We start from the raw sequence: 20,293 nt of genomic DNA on the forward strand, positions 1-20,293 counted from the left end.
TGGCAATTTCTGACATAAGATGGTCTGTTTGCAATCAGTCTATACTTACCTCTAGGTTCTGCTGTGTTTTCATTAAAATCAATTTATTTTCACTTCGTAATTGATGATTTTCTTCTTGGAGTTTAATGATATTATTCTTTGCTATTGCTAACTAAAAATTACAAAACAGGGCAAGAAAAAGAATTTAAACACCATTACTTATACTTGCTTTACAGGTTATGTTCATGGCTATAAACAACAAAATATAAAATCCTAAAACTAGTCAAATGTCTCACATGTACAGAAGTTTTCATAAGAAAAATACGCTATTATCCCAAGATACCAGTAAAAAAATTATACTCTTATTTCTACTATTTCCTTTTATTAGTCAAAATGTTAGTTAAAACATATTATGCTTATCTGATTTATAATATTTTCTGAATACAAAGTGCCAGGAAACAATAAGACTGTAAAGATCTGTGTAAAGACAAGATCTATAAGGAAAGAAGGCTGTGCGATCACTGAAAATGTGATACAGACCTTCACAATAACCAAATAGGACACTCTCTGAAATACAGGAATAATACTGAGTGACCATCACAAATATGAGACATTTCTCAACATCAGAGGTAACCATGAATGACTGAGTGGCTTGGCTCTGATGCCTAGAAAGAGGGATTCCAGGAAAGGAAAGCAGGGCCTACCCCTAATGTTGGCTTGCACATAAATTTCTGAACACTTCATCAGGGATATAACTTGAACTTTAGAGTGCGCCTAAGGCCAAGAAGAGGCACAAACTAGTGAGCAGCTCTCTCTAATGGTCCCCATCTATCTATCAAATGGTGCTGATGGCCAACAAATGTGAAAAGATGCTCAACATCACTGATCATCAGGGAAATGCAAATCAAAACCACGATGGCTAAAATCACCTGTAAGAATGGCTAAAATAAAAAACACAAGAAACAACAGGTGTTTACAAGGATGTGGAGAAAAAGGAAGCCTCAGGCACTGTTGGTAGGAATATAAACTGGCTCAGCCACTGGGGAAAATAGTATGCAGGTTCCTGAAAAACTTAAAAATAGAACTACCCTACCATCTAGTAATCACATTACCGGGCATCTACTAGAAAAAATACAAAAATACTAATTCAGAGATACATGCATCCCTATGGTTATTGCAGTATTATTTACAATAGTCAAACTATGGAGGTGGCCCAAGTATCCACTGACTGATGAATGGATAAAAGAGTTGTGGTATATGGGGTGCCTCGGTGGCTCAGTCAGTTAAGCATCCAACTTCTGCTCAGGTCATGATCTTGCGGTTTATGAGTTGAAGCCCCACGCTGGGCTCTGTGCTGACAGCTTGGAGCTTGGAGCCTGCTTCAGATTCTGTGTCTCCCTCTCTCTCTGCCCCTCCCCCATTCATGCTCAGTCTCTGTCTCTCTATCTCTCAAATAAGTAAACACTAAAAAAAAAATTATTTTTAAAGTTGTAGTATAATATATACAATGGAGTATTATTCAGTCATAAAAAAGAATGAAATCTTGCAATTTGCAATGACATGATGGATAGAGCCAGAGTATAATGCTAAGCAAAATAAGTCAGTCAGAGAAAGACAAATACAGTATGATCTCATTCATGTGGAATTTAAGAAACAAATGAGCAAAGAAAAAAAACCAACAACAGAGAAAATCAAGAAACAGACTCTTAACTATAGAAAGAACAAACTGATGGTTACCAGAGCAAAAGTGGGTAGGGGGGAAGGGCAAAACAGGTGATAGGGATTAAACAGTACACTTATGATTTAAAGAAAAAACTATCAAATGGTCCCAAACCATCAAAACAAAGATGCATTCTAAACTGCAATCATGTAAATAATCATGTGCTCTCTGATTTGGAAAAATGAGGCCACTTCTAAACTAACAATTTTAATTAACATAGAAAGTAGGGTTCATAGCACTCGTAACAGATTTCACCCTCTTAGCCTAAATCATTCGGAAAATACAAAGCAGTAACTCTGTGATTTGATAAATTAAAAAAAAAAAAAAAAAAGAACTTATCTTAAAGTAACTTTACAAACAGTATTAAAAAGAGAGCAGAGATAAATTTCTGGTCTGGGACTACCAGATAGCCACTTTGACAACGCAGGAAACCAGAACATATGGGATGAGTTTTACACTTGGGAGGGGTGGAGAAAGGGTGGACAGGATCATGTAGTGGTGCTTGTAAAGAAAAGGAATCTGAATAGTACAACAAGAAGGACAGTATCACTTTAACAGGAATTTCAAACTATAGGTGAGTCACTATCTACATACAGGTCATCCAGGTTTTATAATGAGAAACATTTATTTATAGAAGAGCTTATAGGAGTGTCATCTTTGGAGCTAATTTCTAGGAGTATCTCACAGATTCACCTGAGAATTTGCCTGAGAATATGTGATTTCTCTAGAACTTCTAATCATCAATTACAACAATATTGCAAATACTCCATCATAATGATGAAAATGTGCCTGTGCACATGCACATGCTTAATATATTCATACTTAAAATGGAAAAGGTTCACAAATACTAGGTCCATGAAAGACAATTATCCACGGCTGGATTACAATACCTCTTCAATCAGCTTAGTATTTGACTTTTCTAATGAGTCAACTCTTGAATGGAGACTGCTGACTGTGCTGCTGAAATTAATAAAGAAAAAACTCATTCAAATCACACAAACTCACAAAGGCAAAAAAAAGTATGTTATCCTGGACTTAATGTGTTGACTAACAAGTACTAACTGCCCTGAATTTTTTTTTTTTTTTGAAGGTTAACTAATCCTTCTTTTCCTTGTTTTTGTTTTTGTTTTTTAAGTTTTTATTTCAATTCTGGTTAGTTAACAGCCCTGAATTTTTGGGTGTAGGAAATTTCATTAAGTTGGATAACTTCATTTGCCTAGGACAGCAATAAAGACCATAGAAAAGGAATCACTTCTGTTAAAATTACATTTTACGCTGCTCATTACTTTTGTTGTCTCCTTAGAGTCCTTCTTACATTTAACTTATAATACTTAGAAATGGATTCCACACAAAGATCATCAAATATTGTTAAAACTAAATTCAAAATTATTTTTTAATGGATGAACTTTAAATATCTACTTTATAAGTGGCTTAATGACGCTTACACAGTGGTCTCCAACACAAACCTCATTCAGTTTCCCCTATCCACTTTCATAATAACTTAGAGACCTCTAAAGTCACCTATAGTTTGAGAACTGTGAATACCACATACACATCAGGTACCTGGTCAACCTGCAGCTAAGCAAACACCCTGACTTTCAAAGATATAGTTGAAAGTCATGTTATGCCACATGAACAACTTGATTTTTTGCATTTTTATTTAAACTGATCAAGACTGAACATTATTGTACATTTTATTGAGTCTATTTATCAACGCCTTGATTCTACCATCTCAAACTTTAATAAGACATGATATGCTGTATATATTAAAATAAAATCTATAGATTTCAGCACATTTTATACCAGCCTCAGAAATAAATGTTGGTATTTTAGCTTAACTGGTGAAACAAGAAAAATGTTTTTTCATTCATATTGCATCATTTTTAATGTTTTTATTTATTTTTGAGACAGAGAGAGACAGAGCATGAGCAGGGGAGGGGCAGAAAGGGAGGGAGACACAGAATCCAAAGCAGGCTCCAGGCTCTGAGCTGTCAGCACAGAGCCTGACAAGGGGCTTGAACTCACGGACCGTGAGATCATGACCTGAGCTGAAGTCGGACGCTTAATGGACTGAGCCACCCAGGCACCCCGAATCATTTTTAAATATAATCATTCTTGGGGCACCTGGGTGGCTCAGTCAGTTAAGCGTCCAACTTCGGCTCAGGTTATGATCTCACGGTTTGTGAGTTCGAGCCCCGCGTCAGGCTCTGTGCTGACAGCTCAGAGCCTAGAGCCTGGAGCCTGCTTTGGATTCTGTGTGTGTGTCTCTCTCCCTCTCTGCCCCTACCCCACTACACTCTGTCTCTGTCTCAAAAATAAACATTTAAAAATAAATAAATAAATAAATAAATAAATAAATAAATAAATAAATAAATAAAATATTCTTAGGTAAACAACTTGAGTTTTTCAAGAACAGCACGAGCCTGCTTTGGATTCTGTCTCTCCCTCTCTCTCTGCCTCTCCCCTGCTCATGTGCTATCTCTGTCTCTCAGAAAAAAACATTAAAAAAAAAAAATGACAGAGAGAGAAAGAGACAGAGCCTGAAGTGGGGCTCGGACTCACGGACTGTGAGATCATGACCTGAGCCAAAGTCAGACGCTTAACCAACTGAGCCACCCAGGCACCCCAAAAAAACCACTTTTAAAAACAATAAATCATCACAGTGGTTTTTTTGAATGAAGGACAATATGAGTTCTATTTTTTTCCTATATCTATTTTCTATATTTTTGAAATATTCTAAATATACAAAAACTTTCTAATTAGAAAAACAATGAAACATTTTTAAATACATAAAATGTACAAAAATAAGGCACTAGTATTGCTGTAAATGATTTAATACACATAATTTAAAAGAAAATGAGAAAAACTCTCTGAACCAAATGGAATAGACTCTAAGATAAACTGAATAAAAACACTGAAGTATAGAATAGTGTGTTGGGGCGCCTGGGTGGCTCAGTCGGTTAAGCGTCCGACTTCGGCTCAGGTCACGATCTCACAGTTTGTGAATTTGAGCCCCGTGTCGGGCTCTGTGCTGCCAGTTTAGAGCCTGGAGCCTGCTTCAAATTCTGTGTCTCCCTTTCTCTCTGCTCCTCCCCCGCTCATGCTCTGCCTCTCTCTCTCTCCTTCAAAAAAAAAAAAAAAAAAAAATTAATAGTGTGAAAGTTACACTACTTTATGTGTAAAAAAAAAAGAGAGGAAGGTGAGAACTTTAAGAATATATATTCATATTCTTGTCTATTTGTATAAAGTATCTCTGGAAGCATACTGAAAAGGGAAACCAGGTAGTTGATCAGGTGAAAGGAAGACTTTTTTTGTGTGTGTTTTTTGAAGTTTAAACTATGTGAATACATTACCTGCTCCCAAAAGGGAATAAAGGTTTAAAATTAATAAATAAGGAATACAAAGTTGCATTTAGAAATATAATCTCAATCTCAGAAATATAAATTACTAAATACACATACATACACACATATTTCGTATGAACATTAAAACTCCTTTAAAAAAAGGCACAAATAGAAGATCTTTCCTATCCAACTTCACAGAGAAAGCAAGAATTACAGCTTTAGTTTCTTCTTCTAATGGGAAAATGTTTAATTATATTTTATGCTTACTGAAACTTAGAAAATCATAAAAGTATAAAAAATTATTCATAATACCATCACCCAAAGATTGCCATTTTTGCTACTCATTTTAATTAATGGGAACAGTCCATTTCTAACTACACATCAAAGATTCCTCACTATACCTATGCTATTTTGTCCAAAATGAAATGTGTTGTTAAGTGTAAAATACACATTGGATTGTGAAGACGATACAAAAAAAGAATATAAGGTATCTCATGAAAGTTTTTATACTGAATGATAATATTTTGGGTATATACTGGATTGAATAAAATATAGTTGTAAAATAATTTCAAGTTTCTTTTAATATGGTTACTAGAATTTTAAATTATCTGTATAACAACTCACATTATACTTCTATTAGACAGAACTGCACTATACTATTTTACATTCAGATCTCTGAAATTCTTCCCAGAGTATTCACTGACAGCTTCAATGCCCAGGTGACACTGTAAGGAAAAAAATTCCACCATGGGAGGCAACAGCCACATTTACACATGAAGCTTGTTGAAGTAGGAAAAATGAATTTTCGAATCATGAAAATGATATAAACTTCCACTATATCTAGCCTTTTTTTCTCAAGGGTACAGGGATAAGTTTGAAATTGAATTTTTTTTTTTTTTAAGTTTACTTATTTGTTTTGAGAGAGAGAAAGAGAGCGAGCCTGTCCATGTCTAGGGAAGGGGGAAGAGAGTGCCCCTTGAGAAAATCCCAAGCAGGCTCTGCACTGACAGTGCAGATGTGGGGCTCAAACTCACAAACTGTGAGATCACTGACTCTTGATTTCACCTCAGGTCATGATCTCACAGTTCATGATTCGAGCCCCGCACTGGGCTTTGTGCTGATACTGCAGAGTCTGCCTGGGATTCTCTCTCTCTCCCTCTCTTTCTCTCTCTCTGTTCCTCCCCACACCCTATGTGACCTCTCTCAAAATACATAAACTAGGGGCGCCTGGGTGGCGCAGTCGGTTAAGCGTCCGACTTCAGCCAGGTCACGATCTCGCGGTCCGTGAGTTCGAGCCCCGCGTCGGGCTCTGGGCTGATGGCTCAGAGCCTGGAGCCTGTTTCCGATTCTGTGTCTTCCTCTCTCTCTGCCCCTCCCCCGTTCATGCTCTGTCTCTCTCTGTCCCAAAAATAAATAAACGTTGAAAAAAAAAAAAAATTTTTTTTAAAAATACATAAACTTAATTTTTTTTTTTTTTTTTAAAGAGTGGGAGACTTAACCAACTGAGCCACCTAGATGCCCCTGAAATTGTATCTTTTTTTTTTTTACCTCTCTTCAGAAATTCTATCTTTAAATTCTCTCAAGGTCCTATTTGAAAATCTGACTCTCATTTTTTGTTGAAAATTAATTATCTCCAAGATTTCTCTGTATTCTTAATTTCCACTCTCTATTCCCTCAACCCGTTCTCAAAGATGTTTAGTAGGAAGGAACAGGGTAAAGCTGACCTAAAAAGGATGAAGAAAACCCCTAAGACAATAGTCACAAATGTACGAAGTATTCAAGTATCCATACTACTTACTTCAGTTGTCTGTTTAATTCTTCAACATAATTCTTCTGGTCTAATATGGCAGCAATTTGAACATTCCTAAAGATGGGGAAAAGTAGTTTTGTGTCAGTTGAAAAGGTGTTCAATGGATGACCAAACAAGTATCTACATCACCTAAAACTGTTGTAAAACATAATGGAAAAAAAATTATCTTGCTTTCATTTTTAAAAATTTTTTAAATATTTTTATTAATTTTTTGAAGAGATAAGGTGTGAGCAGAGGAGGGGCGGAGAGAAAGGGAGACACAGAATCTGAAGCAGGCTACAGGCTCTGAGCGATCAGCACAGAGCCTAACATGCGGCTCCAACCCACAAACCCCGAGATCATTTAAGTTGGATGCTCAACAGACTGAGCTACCCAGGCACCCCACATTATCTTACTTTTAAAATAAAATTCAACATTTTTACATTAAGGAGGCAGTAAATGGTGTACTAATTATAACCTTTATTAAATCTAGTATTAACAAGTAATCTATTTAACAATACCATTAAAAAATATATTTAAGAATTCTTTTTGCATCAGGGCTCCTGTGAGGCTCAGTCAGTTAAGCGCTGACTTCCACTCAGGTCATGATCTGGCAGTTCATGAGTTCTGGCCCCTTGTCAGGCTCTGTGCTGACAGCTCAGAGCCTGAAGCCTGCTTCAGATTCTGTGTCTTCCTCACTCTCTGCCCCTCCCCCACTCATGCCCAGTCTCTCTCTCTCTCTCCCTCTCTCTCTCTCTCAAAAATAAAATAAACATTAAAAAAAAAAAAAGACGGGGTGCCTGGGTGGCTCAGTTGGTTAAGCGTCCAACTTCGGCTCAGGTCATGATCTCACAGTTCCTGGGTTTGAGCCCACATGGAGCTCTGTGCTGACAGCTCAGAGCCTAGAGTCTGCTTCGGATTCTGTGTCTCCCTCTCTCTCTCCCCCACTCATTCTCTCTCTCTGTCTCAAAAATAAATATAATGTTAAAAAAAATTTTTTTTAAGAATTTCTTTTGCATCAGTATATTTTTTATTGAAATATACTTGATATAACTATAAATTTAAGGTGTACATATTATTTTGATACATTTGTGATAGGACTCCAACTGTAGCACTAATTAGCACAGCTATTATGCTACATAGTTATCCTTTCTCTTAGCTGGAATGAGTGTATTTTAAATTTAAACGCTGGATCTTGAAATGAACCAGCAAACTTGTGAATAAGTTTTCATCTTTTTTACCACAAAAAACAGCTGATTATTAAACTAGGTCTCAAGAACAGGTGTGACCAAAAGTCATACCTCGTATTAAAGCCTCCTTCTTTTTTTTTTTTTTTTTTTTTCAACGTTTTTTTTTATTTTTGGGACAGAGAGAGACAGAGCATGAACGGGGGAGGGGCAGAGAGAGAGGGAGACACAGAATCTGAAACAGTTAAAGCCTCCTTCTAAGTGATTTTTGCTTTGTGAAAATTTTATATGGAAGCAAAACAAAATAAAGCAGGAACTATGCACAAAAAAGTAAATAAAAACTACATTATCAGTAGATGGACCCCATGGTGATTTGTAAAGAGCTCCATAGAAAATACAACATGTGAAATAACTTAGGAAAATCGTACCTTTCTTTATTTCCAATATCTTCTTCATTCTTTAAATACATGGAAAAATCAATCACTCCAACCTAAAGTAAATAATGTTATTTTTATTTAAAGGGGAGAAATATTAGAAGTACACTTAACATGCAATTGAATTTCACTCTTAAGTTTCCTTTCATGTTTAATAGCACTGTTTACAATTTAGAGTTGTAAACTGGATCCAAGAGGAACAGCACAAACTAAAAACTCTCTGCATTTGGTTTTGGTCACTTTCACTTACTTGTGAGTCTAAATCTTCTCCCTTTACACAGAGATTAGCATCTATCACATTCAGGCCAACCAGCAGCCCAACAATCACTGCTCCTTCTTCTTCCATCATTAGTGCATGATACTCATAAAATTCACTGTGGAAATCAAAATAAAAAGCTTAAAACACAAATTTCTTTCAAACATAAATTTAAAATCTCAGCCCAGTAATATAAACATGAAATCCATACAAATTAGGTCTCTTCAAATCAGCTTTTCTAGATGTGAATAACAAACATTTTGAAATATTAGTGTCTATATAGACAACACAAAAGAATGGGAAAGAGAAAAGAGAAAAAAGAATTTTGAGACAGAGAAAGAAAAGAGAAGCAAAGAAATATATATCAAAAGAAAAAGAGGCATCACTGAGGTCTGGAATGTCTGTGACTCTCAGAAGACATAGTGACTATTACTGATCTGATTACAATACTTGTCAGAGTTGACTTTTCAAGCCTAGGATTTATTAAGAGTCTTGGGACAAATACTAAGGTAGGTAATGATATATGAAACATTTCAAAGCCCATGTTCAAATTAACATTTGATATGTACATTGCAAGTGTTCTTTTTTTTTTTCCAACGTTTATTTATTTTTGGGACAGAGAAAAACAGAGCATGAACGGGGGAGGGGCAGAGAGAGAGGGAGACACAGAATCGGAAACAGGCTCCAGGCTCTGAGCCATCAGCCCAGAGCCTGACGCGGGGCTCGAACTCATGGACCGCGAGATCGTGACCTGGCTGAAGTCGGATGCTTAACCGGCTGCGCCACCCAGGTGCCCCGCAAGTGTTCTTAATAATCATCAACTAAAGATACTTATGGATATCTATATACTAAAAAATGTTCAAACAAAGGACTTGTGAAAGAAAGTATTTAATCACTTTCATTGACCTTCAGAATATTATTGAGAAATTGCTGATGCTTAAAGTATGGTCATTCTCATTTAACAAATGGGAAAAACCAAGATGTATAACCAGAGTCATAAGTAAAACCAAAAATGACCAGATTTGGGGCACCTGGGTAGCTAAGTTGGTTAAGCATCCAACTCTTTATTTTGGCTTATGTCATGATCTCACAGTTCATGAGATAAAGCTCCACATCGGGGCTCCATGCTGACAGTGTGGAGTCTGCTTGGGATTCTCACTCTCCTCCCTCTCTCCCCCTCCCCCTGCTCATACACAGTCTCTTTCTCTCTTTCAAAATAAACAAACATTAAAAAAGAAATGACCAGATTCTCCAAAACATGAGAGGCACTCCAAGAGAAGCAGTGCAAATGGAGGGACAGCCATGGGCTGCTCCCTTTGACAACTGATTATCTTACTTTGAAATTTTCAAAGTCTGCTTAAAAATATATGGCCTTAGGGGCACCTGGGTGGCTCAGTCAGTTGAGCATCCGACTTCGGCTCAGGTCATGGTCTCACAGTCCACGGGTTCGAGCCCCGTGTCGGGCTCTGTGCTGAGAGCTCAGAGCCTGGAGCCTGCTTTGGATTCTTTGTCTCCTTCTGTTTCTGCCCCTCCCCCACTCATTCTCTCTCTCCCTCTCTCTCTCTGTCAAAAATAAACATTAAAAAAAAATTTTTTTTTTAAATATATGGCCTTCAATTTAAACTGACAGTTTAAAAAGTGTCCACAACACAGGTGAAACAGTAGTTTAGTATGTAAAAAGAAACCTCTTGAAGTTCCAAATCCCAATATGAATTTTTATTCATAGAATTAACTCTAATTTAGAAAAAAAAATGAAACTAACTTACAAATATAACACATAAGTAAATTTCCTGCTTATCAGCCAAAACAAAGCTTATGGTATTCATTTTTTAGGCTAGTTCCTGATCCGTGTTATGTCCTTACCATGATTTTCTCTCTCATGTTGCTCTTCTTTCATTTTATACCATCTTATTGTATTTGTGTCTCCTTTTGTACCACATCTTTAATTCTCTTTGGAAAATAGGACATAAATGAAATTTTTAAAATGAAAATGAACATGATATAATGGTATGGTACTAACCTTAGGAGATCCCTTTGAATAATTAAGCAACGCAGGTAATCAGCCATTTTTTTTTGCATGAGGGCTAATCGAAGCCATGCTCTTGCACGACCCAGGGGGGTCCTAAAAAGCAAAACGAACTGGTCAGAAAACTGCTCCAACACTTATAGAATATGTAGTCTATTATACTATTTCTGTTGAGGTACATATTAATAAATAAAAACTGCAATTTATCATGGTTTCATCTTTGTGTCTACAGTTTTAAGCTAGCTCTTTGAGCATGCAATCTAATCCCTGGGAGCTATTTAAGTCTCTAGGGTAAACCTGCACCTGCAAGACATCTAGGTAACATTTTATGCCTTAGAAGAAAGGACTCTGAATAGTGAGGCTATTTCTATAAGAAATATTTTGTCCAAACAGACCTAACCCTCTAAAGATGAATATGCAAGGAGCTCCTGGCTGGCTTAATCAGTACAGGTAGTTCAAGAGTAGTTCAAGAGCCACACTGGGCATAGAGGTTACTTAAAAAATAGTAATAATAATAATAATAATAATAATAATAATAATAAAAGATGAATATACAAAATGCATCAAATAAGGCAGTATAATGCCTTCAAAAAGTAACTGACATTATGGGATGCCTGGGTGGCTCAGTCAGTTGAGCATCCGATTCTTGATTTCATCTCAGGTCATGATCTCAGGGTTCATGAGTTCAAGCCTCACATCCAGCTCTGCACTGACAGTGAGGAGCCTGCTTGAAATTCTTTCTCTGCCCCTCCCCTTCACACATGCTCTTTCCCTCTCAAAAATAAACATTAAAAAACAAAAGTAACTGACATCATATCTGAATTTTAAAAATCATAACAAAGAAGGCACTGAGCTAAAAAAAAAAAAAAAAAAAAAAAAAGAAGGCATTGAGGTGGTAATTAATTAAAGAGAAATCACCAGGCTGTTTGTTATTTTTCAAATGTTTCTCTATCCAGTTGTCCATAAAAAATTCAATCTCACACATCTTATCCAAGTTCTATCATTTAGTAAAAGTAAAAGCAAATTTTACAGAATATGTATGGTTTCTTAAAGAGAAAGATATCATTCACACTTTTATGTTTTCTTATACAAAGAATGTTTCAGCAGGTATTATGGGAGGAAAATTAATCTTCACAACAAAGAGCTGAGATTTTTATGGTTTAGCATTTTAATGAATACCATTCTTCAGAAAACATTTTTTACTCTTGTAGAGTTAGGCTTTTTAAAAACAATATGAACATGTATTTTCATATTAAAATAACCAAATTGTGTATTTCTAAGATTTTATTTTTAAATAATCTCTACATCCAATGTGGGGCATGAATTCACAACCCCAAGATCAAGAGCCAGCCAGGCACCCCTGCTTATACTTCTCTTTTTGAGACTTATAATTCCCTTTTTCTTCTATCTTTGCTAAAAATCACTATCCTTCTTAATATATCATTATAAGATACATCAAGTGTGAACATCACTTGCTATTTAACTCTAAAACCTGAGTTTGAGGGGCACCAGGCTGGCTCAGTTGATACAGCATGTGACTCTTGATCTCAGCATGAGTTCAAGCCCCACACTGAGTATAGAGATTACTTACAAAAAATAATAATGATAAGAATAAAAATAAAAACTGAGTTTGAATCCTCACTCTGCCATGTATTAACTATAACTTCTCTGACCTTTATTTTTCGCATCTATGTAATTATTATAATAATCTCTACCCTGTAAGACTGAAGTAAGCGCTAAATGAGACAATTCATGGAAAACAATCATTTTATTACCCTGATACAGTGCTTAGTAAACAGTAGCCATTTACTTTATCATTCAATTAACTACAACTTGGAAATATTTGGATGTTGTGCTAACAGCCAGAAAACCCTACCATATTCCCTGTAACATGTAAAACTCTCAATTATAAAGCTAAGAGAAAGTACACTGATAATCTGACAGAAAATGCAACGTTTACAACATATTATATATATTTGTTTGGTGAAATGGGCACATGACACTATACATCCCAATTTTCAGAGAAAAAAAGTAATTTGCACCAGTCCCATATATATAAATGTCTTATATGAGAATTCAAATCTCCTGAGCCTATGCCCTGGATTTAACCTAAATCAGGCTTCAGCAAATAGTTACTTGCTGCCGACCCGACTAGCTTACTCCTGCAAACTAGCTTAACACTCAGGAAACAGAAATGCATAATTGACACATCTTATTTTATTATTATTATTTTTTTTTTTTTAACGTTTATTTATTTTTGAGACAGAGAAAGAGCATGAAGGGAGGAGGGTCAGAGAGAGGGAGACACAGAATCTGAAACAGGCTCCAGGCTCTGAGCTGTCAGCACAGAGCCGGAAGCAGGGCTCGAACTCACGGGCCCGCGAGATCATGACCTGAGCTGAAGTCAGCCGCTCAACCGACTGAGCCATCCAGGCGCCCCGACACATCTTATTTTAAAGGGACCTACAGTTTCCTGCAATACAATGCAAAACTGAAGTCACAGAATAAAGGAGTGAATACAGTGATAGGACATAAATGGAAAAGCAGTTAGTTCTTACTGAAGGGGCTAAAACAGGGGGCACCTGGGTGGCTCAGTTAAGTGTCAGACTTTGGTTCAGGTCATGATCTCACGGATCGTGGGTTCGAGCCCCACATCAGGCTCTGTGCTAACAGCTCAGAGCTTGGAGCCTGCTTTGGATTCTGTGTCTCCCCCTTTCTCTCTGCCCCTCCCCGACTTGCGCTCTGTCTCTCTCTCTCAAAAATAAACCTTAAAAAAAAACCGAAGAAGCTAAGAGAAAGTTCATAAAGGAAATGAAATTTGAGCTAAGCCATATAGAAAGAATAGAATTTTATTAGGAGAGAATGCAAAAAGGCTACTTACAGCTAAGAGAAGATAATAGAGTGTAAGGTACTTTTAAGAAACAGTAAATATTCTTTTGTGGCCAGAAATGAACAAGTAATAAGATTACTTACTTGAGACCAGGTAAATCCCGGACACTGGCTCCTATTTCCTCTGCTTCTGGGTACAGCTTTTCCACCAGTTCCAAGGGGCCCCAGATAGTTTTGTTATAACTCAAAAATGATTTTCTTACTGAAAAAAAAAAATACATATAATGCATACAACTTCAACATATAAAATTGTAATAACTTCCTTTTAAATATTTAGTTTCAACGTTTCTAACTTAATACACAATTATTCAAAGACCTTTCCTCTCTTATCACTACACAGCCCTACTGATCAGAAACCTATTTATCAGGATCCTGATATTTTTCCTTATCAGAAATATGCATCTTGGCCATTCTTCCCTATGAGAAATATGCAGGCAGGTAATTAAAGTAAAAAAATAACTGGGATTATTCTTTACCAGTATCAAAATAAAGAAGTTTGGCAGCCCTAGCAAGGTGATCTTTATCAGCTTATTAAATAAACCAAAGACAAATAAGTAGTTATTTTACTTTTAACATAAAAGGTGTGAGAATTGGGTAATATAAAACCATGAAATCACTACATATTTCTTTCTTAGTACTGACCAGATCTCCTGCAGATCAAGGGTGATTATCATATGCACTAACCAAGGACAATCACCAAGATAAGCAATTTTTCCTTTCGGGGGGAAAAAAATCAGCACAAAGTAGCTTCACATTGATTCATCAAGACAAGCCTATGACTGTTAGGACATGCCTCCTGATATTTTGTGAAGTAAAGGCAAATAAATTCAGAAAAGAGTTTAGGTATACCTGGATAGCTTAGTGGGTTAAGCATGAGAATCTTGATTTCAGCCCAGATCATGATCTCACAGTTCCAAGACAGCTCTGCACTGACAGTGCAGAACCTGCTTGGGATCCTCTGTCTCCCTCTCTCTCTGCCCCTCCCCGGCTTGCTCTCTTTCTCTCCCTCTGTCTCTCTCAAAAATAAATTAATTAATTTAAAAAAAAAAAAAAAAAAAGGAAAGAAGAGTTTAAAATTTAACTATTTGGCCATCACTTTGCAAATTCCATTTCTGCAGCATGGGAGAAAATAAAGGTTTTTGTCACTGCTATTTTTAAGTAAAAGTTTGTCAAAAAGCAAATTAAAGCTCAAGGTGTTAGGAGTGCCTTGGGTGGCTCAGTTGGTTAAGTGTCCGACACGGGCTCAGGTCATGATCTCGCAGTTTATGGGTTGGAGCCCTGCGTCAAGCTCTGTGCTGTCAGCTCAGAGCCTGGAACCTGCTTGGGATTCTGTGTGCCTCCCTCTCTCTCTCTCTGCCCCTCCCCCACTCATGCTCCAACTCTCTCTCTCTCAAAACTAAGTAAACATTTAAAAAAACAATTCTTTTTAAACTCAAGGTGTTAGATCAGATTGGCGGCTTCTTGATGTATTGAAAGAAGTATTTAGAGACTGATAATATTAAGAGTAGGAAAAAATATGATGTTTGATAAATCAGTGAAGCCTTCATAGAGGCCAGTTGCCTATATCCTTTGACCCAGTAATTCTACTCCTAGGAATCCTCTCCTAAAGAGAGCAAGTATACAAACACACGTACCCAACAATGTACTTACATTACAATTTTTTTTAACTTTATTTATTTTGAGAGAGAGAAGAACATACAAGTGGGGAAGAGTCAGAAAGAGAGGGAAGGAGAGAGAGTCCCAAGCAGGCTCCGCGATGTCAGTGCAAAGCCCAACATGGGGCTCAAACCCATGAACTGTGAGATCTGTGAGAACTGAGCCAAAATCAAAAGTCATAAGCTTAACCACCTGAGCCACCGAGGAGCCCCAACACAATATTAATAGCAAAAAATTGGAAGCAACCTAAGGGTACACTAAGAGGAGGACAGTTAATTAAGTTATGGTATACATATACTATGAAACTTTATAGAGCCATTAAAAATGTGATAAAGATCTCTATGTAAATGGAAAGATCTCCAAACCATATCACCAATCTTTTAAAACAAAGTCACAGAATAATACTTATAGCATAATTCTATATACAGTAAAAGAAAAAAAAACTGAAAAGAGCTAGAACAATGACAAGGAATAGACAAGGAAGAGAATGAAGGAAACAGTTTTTGTTCTATGTGCTTCTATGTTGTTTGGTTCATGTACAAAAAGAGTAGATTTCACTATTCTTTACACAATTTTTAAGAATTACTTTGTTTTCAGAACACCTGGGTGGCTCAGTGGGTTGAACATCCAACTGTTGGTTTCAGCTCAGGTCAAGATCTCAATTTGTGAGATCAAGCCCTGCCTGGAGTCCTGGGACTCTGTCTCTCCCTCTCTCTCTGCCCCTCCCACCGCATGCACCTGTGTGCACACTCTCTCTCTCTCAAAATAAATAAAATTAAAAAAAAATTACTTCATCCTCAATTGAAGAAAAAGTGGAATCTAAAAAAAACAAAATAAAAACCAGAACAGAGTGGTGGTTGCCAGAGGCAGAGAGTGGAGGCAGAGGAAATGGGTAAAGGTAGTCAAAAGGTATAAACTTCCAGTTATAAAATAAGTAAGCCATAAGGATGTAATGTACAGCATGATGACTACAATAATACTGTCATATATTTGAAAGTTGCTAAGAGAGTAAATATTAAAAGTTCATCAAAAGAAAAAATTGTAACTATGTATGGTGATGGATATCACCATATTGTGGTGATCATTTCACAATACATAAAAATATCATATTATGTTGTATACCTGAAAATAATGAAAAATATAATATGTTGTATACCTGAAAATAATGTTAATTATATCTCAATAAAAATTTTTAATTAAAAAAAGAAATTAGTACTTTAATAACATCACATAGAGTCTCAAATTTCGATGTCAAGTCTCCTTCTCAATTTTATGTAAAGCTCTTTTGCTGTTTACATTGATCCTCACTTTCCTGCCCCTTAGAACTTCTAGGTCTGCCCAACTTAACCAGGTTCATACTATACCAACAAGGAACCAGGCAAGCTTCTTTTGCATTATAATAGTCACTTCTTTTGCATTATAATAGTCACTTGGGTATAAACTCTTACTCACAGAGCCCCTACACAGCTGATCAAAAGAAGTAGAGACCAAAACTACCAACAACTGTTAATACAATAAGTAAAAGAATAGTTATTACACAATGTATATTAAATAACTAAATATAATATAAACATTTCACAAGTAACAATAAATTCAACTGTGTAGAAGAATACAATATCCACTATTATCATCATTTCCAGGGAACACTCACATTTCTACGATAACCCAATCCAGAAGAAAATCTTTCTAGATTTCTTCCAGGGTCCCAAGGAGGTTTATATTTCAACAATCAACTATTTTTAAAAAAAAAATTTTAATGTCTATTTTTGAGAGAGAGACAGCATGAGTGGGGAAGAGGCAGAGAGAGAGGGAGACACAGAATCTGAAGCAGGCTCCAGGCTCTGAGCTGTCAGCACAGAGCCCAACATGGGGCTTGAACTGACGGACCACAAGACCATGACCTGAGCCTAACTGGGACTCTTAACCGACTGAGCCACCCAGATGCCCCAACAATCAACTATTTTAATGTATTTGTTCAACAGGGCCGAAACTAGTAATAAGACTTCATACTGGGATCACTAAGCTTAATTTTTTTTTTAATTTTAACATTGTTTTAAGCTTAAAATTTTTTAAATAACTCTATAATTCCCCTAGAAAACAAATCACTTCAGAATATGTTGGGGGGGGGGGGGGAGGAAATGGAAAATGTTTTTACAAAACACTAAGTAGGCATCTTTTTTTTTTTTTTTTTTTTTAATTTTGAGAGAGAATGAGCAGAGCAGGGCAGGGCCAGAAAGAGGTAGAGAGAGATTCCCAAACAGGCTCCAATGTGGGCTCGATCTAATGAACCAGAGCCAAAACCAAGAGTCAGATGCTTAACCAAATGAGACACCAAGGAGCCCCTAAGTAGGCATTTTCCGAAGACAACTTATTTAAGAAAACAAAAAGCAGTAGGCTGTTTTCTCCCAAAACCAACCCACCCAGTATTTTTCAAATGTAAAGTAACAATAATTATGGCCTCAACAAATATCACATTTTCCAGGATGTTTAAGATGGAACAAGGGGATTATAAGTTAATTAGTTTTTTTTTTTAATCTCATGATACCTTTAAGACCATGTTTCAGACAATGTTCCATAACAACAAAGAACTGCTGCAAGGGGGGATAGTCAGAATCCAAAGTGCGGCCAAAGCTCAGAGCAGATTCAATGAGTCCTTTGATACTCAACTTAGCCATGTTTAACAAGTTTGCTCTCTCTACAGCTGTGGGGTCTTTTGTAGCTGAAAGCACAAGAAAGGAGTCCATCATCATTTGCAAGACATGACATTGAAAAATATATAAACCCTTTCATTCTGCTGTAAAATGAACAATGCTGTTTTTCTCTGGTTGACAAATTAGTCTCCCTAACTAACCCACACTTTCTCTTTTTGTCTCTCACACACACCATAGAACATTACCATGCCTATCCAAGACACAGTTTATGGATTATTCTCAAGACTGTGCAAATTTGTTATTTTCTGGTATTTATTTTACTTTTTGTGGTACCTCTTCAGGGAGAATGAATTTTGATTTTTTTTTTTTTTAATGACTTCTGGAGCTAAGATTGGAGTAATAACATATTTAAGAGTCTCATGCAAAAGGTGGACAGCAGTAGTCCAAGGATGAATCTCAAGGCAAAAAATGTTCAGAACTGGCAATAAAAGGCAATTACAATTTTAAAATTACAGTATCATGTATAAATATGACAGGTAAATAAAAACAACTGGACAAATAAGGGGATACAGGCAACGCCATTCAATTCTTTCATTTTAGCCCTCTTTCCATCTTGTTTTTTCATTGTTACTGTAGTTCTGTATTTCCTGACTCCTTTATTTTCCCAGAGGAAATAAAAGCAGAGTCCTTATTTCACATTTAAGTTTCCTGCCCTTCCACACAGCTGATTCAAAAACTAAGTTAATAGATACATTTAAAAAAAAAAAACTGATTTTTAATTGATATTTTCATATCACAAAACTCTTTTTCTTCCCCACAAATTTTATTCTTAATTTAGAGATTCAGATGTTTCCCCCTATTCTCACCACTGTTGTGACAGGCAGGAATATTTACAGCCAACACAGATGACAAAATGAAGTGCAGAAAAATGAAAGCACTTAGTATAACCTTTCATAATCTCTGACAAATCTACTAGTCCAAGTGAACCAAGTGTCCGTTCCTCCTCTACTGAACAAAAGTCCAGGGTTTCCAATGATCCAGTATTCAAGTTCTGAGCTAAGGGTGAAACCTGAGTCAGAATTCTAAGCAACTAAAAATGCAAACACCCACAACAGCTATGACCAAGCTAACTGGTGGAAAATCTGCACACACATCATTCCTTCAAATCTGCATCGTGGTATGATTCTCTCATTTTTCGGAAACCACTTGATGTTTCATAATCTGTACCAATTCTCATTTTTCTTAACAGTGTGGATCACGATCCGTAACTTGTGAAGGGACAAGCAGACAAAAGGCGCCTTTACAGCTGCTCCGAGGCAGGTCCATGCTCCGCGCCCGCAGCTTCCTCGCCCGGGAGCGTTTACACGCCGACCGCGCCCCGCCCGGCCTCGAAGATGTGTCCGGCTCTTCGCAGCCCCAACAAGGCCAAGGGCCAGTCCCCTCATCTCGCCCGGGCCCAGAGTCCCCTCCCTGCCTCCCTGCAGTAAGGCTGCCCAAAGGGCTCGGGGCGCCCCAGGTTTCCCACGGAGGGCTCACCCGGGGTCCTGCGCGGCATCGCTGCACCTCTCCCGCCCTTGGCGTCGGGCACCCAAGCCAAAACCTGAGACGCGTCTTCCCTCCGCCACCCCCAAACCTGAAAAGTCATCGCCCGTCCGCGGCTGTTCCACCGACCCGGGAGCGGCCCCCTGGCCGACCCTGGCTTCGCCCCTTGGAAGTCGTCAGACAAGGAGCCCTCGGCCATTAGGCCCTAGAACCCGGGCGGGGTCGGGAGGGAACAAGGGGCGGCCGCGCGTTGCCATGGCGATCCCCGGCGCCCCCGAGTCCCCGGCTGCCCCCGCCCAGGTCCAGGCCCGGACTCGGGCCCCAGTGGCGACCCGAGGCCTCGGTGCCTATCACCACGGATCCTCCTCGCCCGGCCGCGTCCTAGGACGGAGAGCCCGGGGTCCGCTCTCGGTCCGCTCCCCTTACCCATGGCGGCGACGGCGGCGCGGTCTCGGGAGGGGACGCCCTGGGCCCCGCCAGCAGATTCCTTCAGGCGCGCGGCAGCCGCCACGGCGTCTGCCACCAGGCCTGCCGCGGCCCACAGCGCTCCCGGCGGCGGGAGGACGCCCGGGCGGTCCCGCGGCGCCGCGAGTGGGGGGCCGCGGGGCCTGCAACCGGCGGGAGAGAAACCCGCCCTCGCCAGGCCTCCTCGCGTCCAGTCGGACCGGAAGGAGAAGGAAGAGGAGCGTGAAGGTGACCTCGCCGTGAGGAGCCTGAGGCTGGTCACCGGCCGGACCACCAGTCTCTCACCCGGGGGCTTCGCTGGCGCGCTGGGGCCGCTTTGCCAAAGGGTGCGAGCCACGTGCAAACGTTTTCATCC

At 38.3% G+C, this 20,293-nt stretch overlaps 1 protein-coding gene across 7 annotated transcripts in view; it reads right to left on the minus strand.

Annotated features, from left to right (window-relative positions):
- The window catches only part of RUFY2 (RUN and FYVE domain containing 2), a 50,692-nt gene extending 30,404 nt beyond the window's left edge, over positions 1-20,288 (minus strand). Inside the window, exons 1-9 of one of the 7 annotated variants that reach the window (XM_045437598.1) lie at positions 19,900-20,288; positions 17,826-17,999; positions 13,709-13,826; positions 10,730-10,831; positions 8,704-8,827; positions 8,448-8,509; positions 6,842-6,907; positions 2,590-2,659; positions 50-151 (exon numbers count right to left, since the gene is read on the minus strand). In XM_045437598.1, coding sequence (XP_045293554.1) covers positions 50-151; positions 2,590-2,659; positions 6,842-6,907; positions 8,448-8,509; positions 8,704-8,827; positions 10,730-10,831; positions 13,709-13,826; positions 17,826-17,999; positions 19,900-19,903 — 822 coding nt within the window. In that variant the 5' untranslated portion in view covers positions 19,904-20,288. The other 6 variants (XM_045437599.1, XM_045437597.1, XM_045437596.1 and 3 more) reach the window with 6 other exon arrangements.
- Between the last annotated feature and the right edge of the window lie 5 nt (positions 20,289-20,293).

This window comes from Leopardus geoffroyi, chromosome D2, assembly GCF_018350155.1.
Source record: "Leopardus geoffroyi isolate Oge1 chromosome D2, O.geoffroyi_Oge1_pat1.0, whole genome shotgun sequence".
Classification (NCBI taxonomy): Eukaryota; Metazoa; Chordata; class Mammalia; order Carnivora; family Felidae; genus Leopardus; species Leopardus geoffroyi.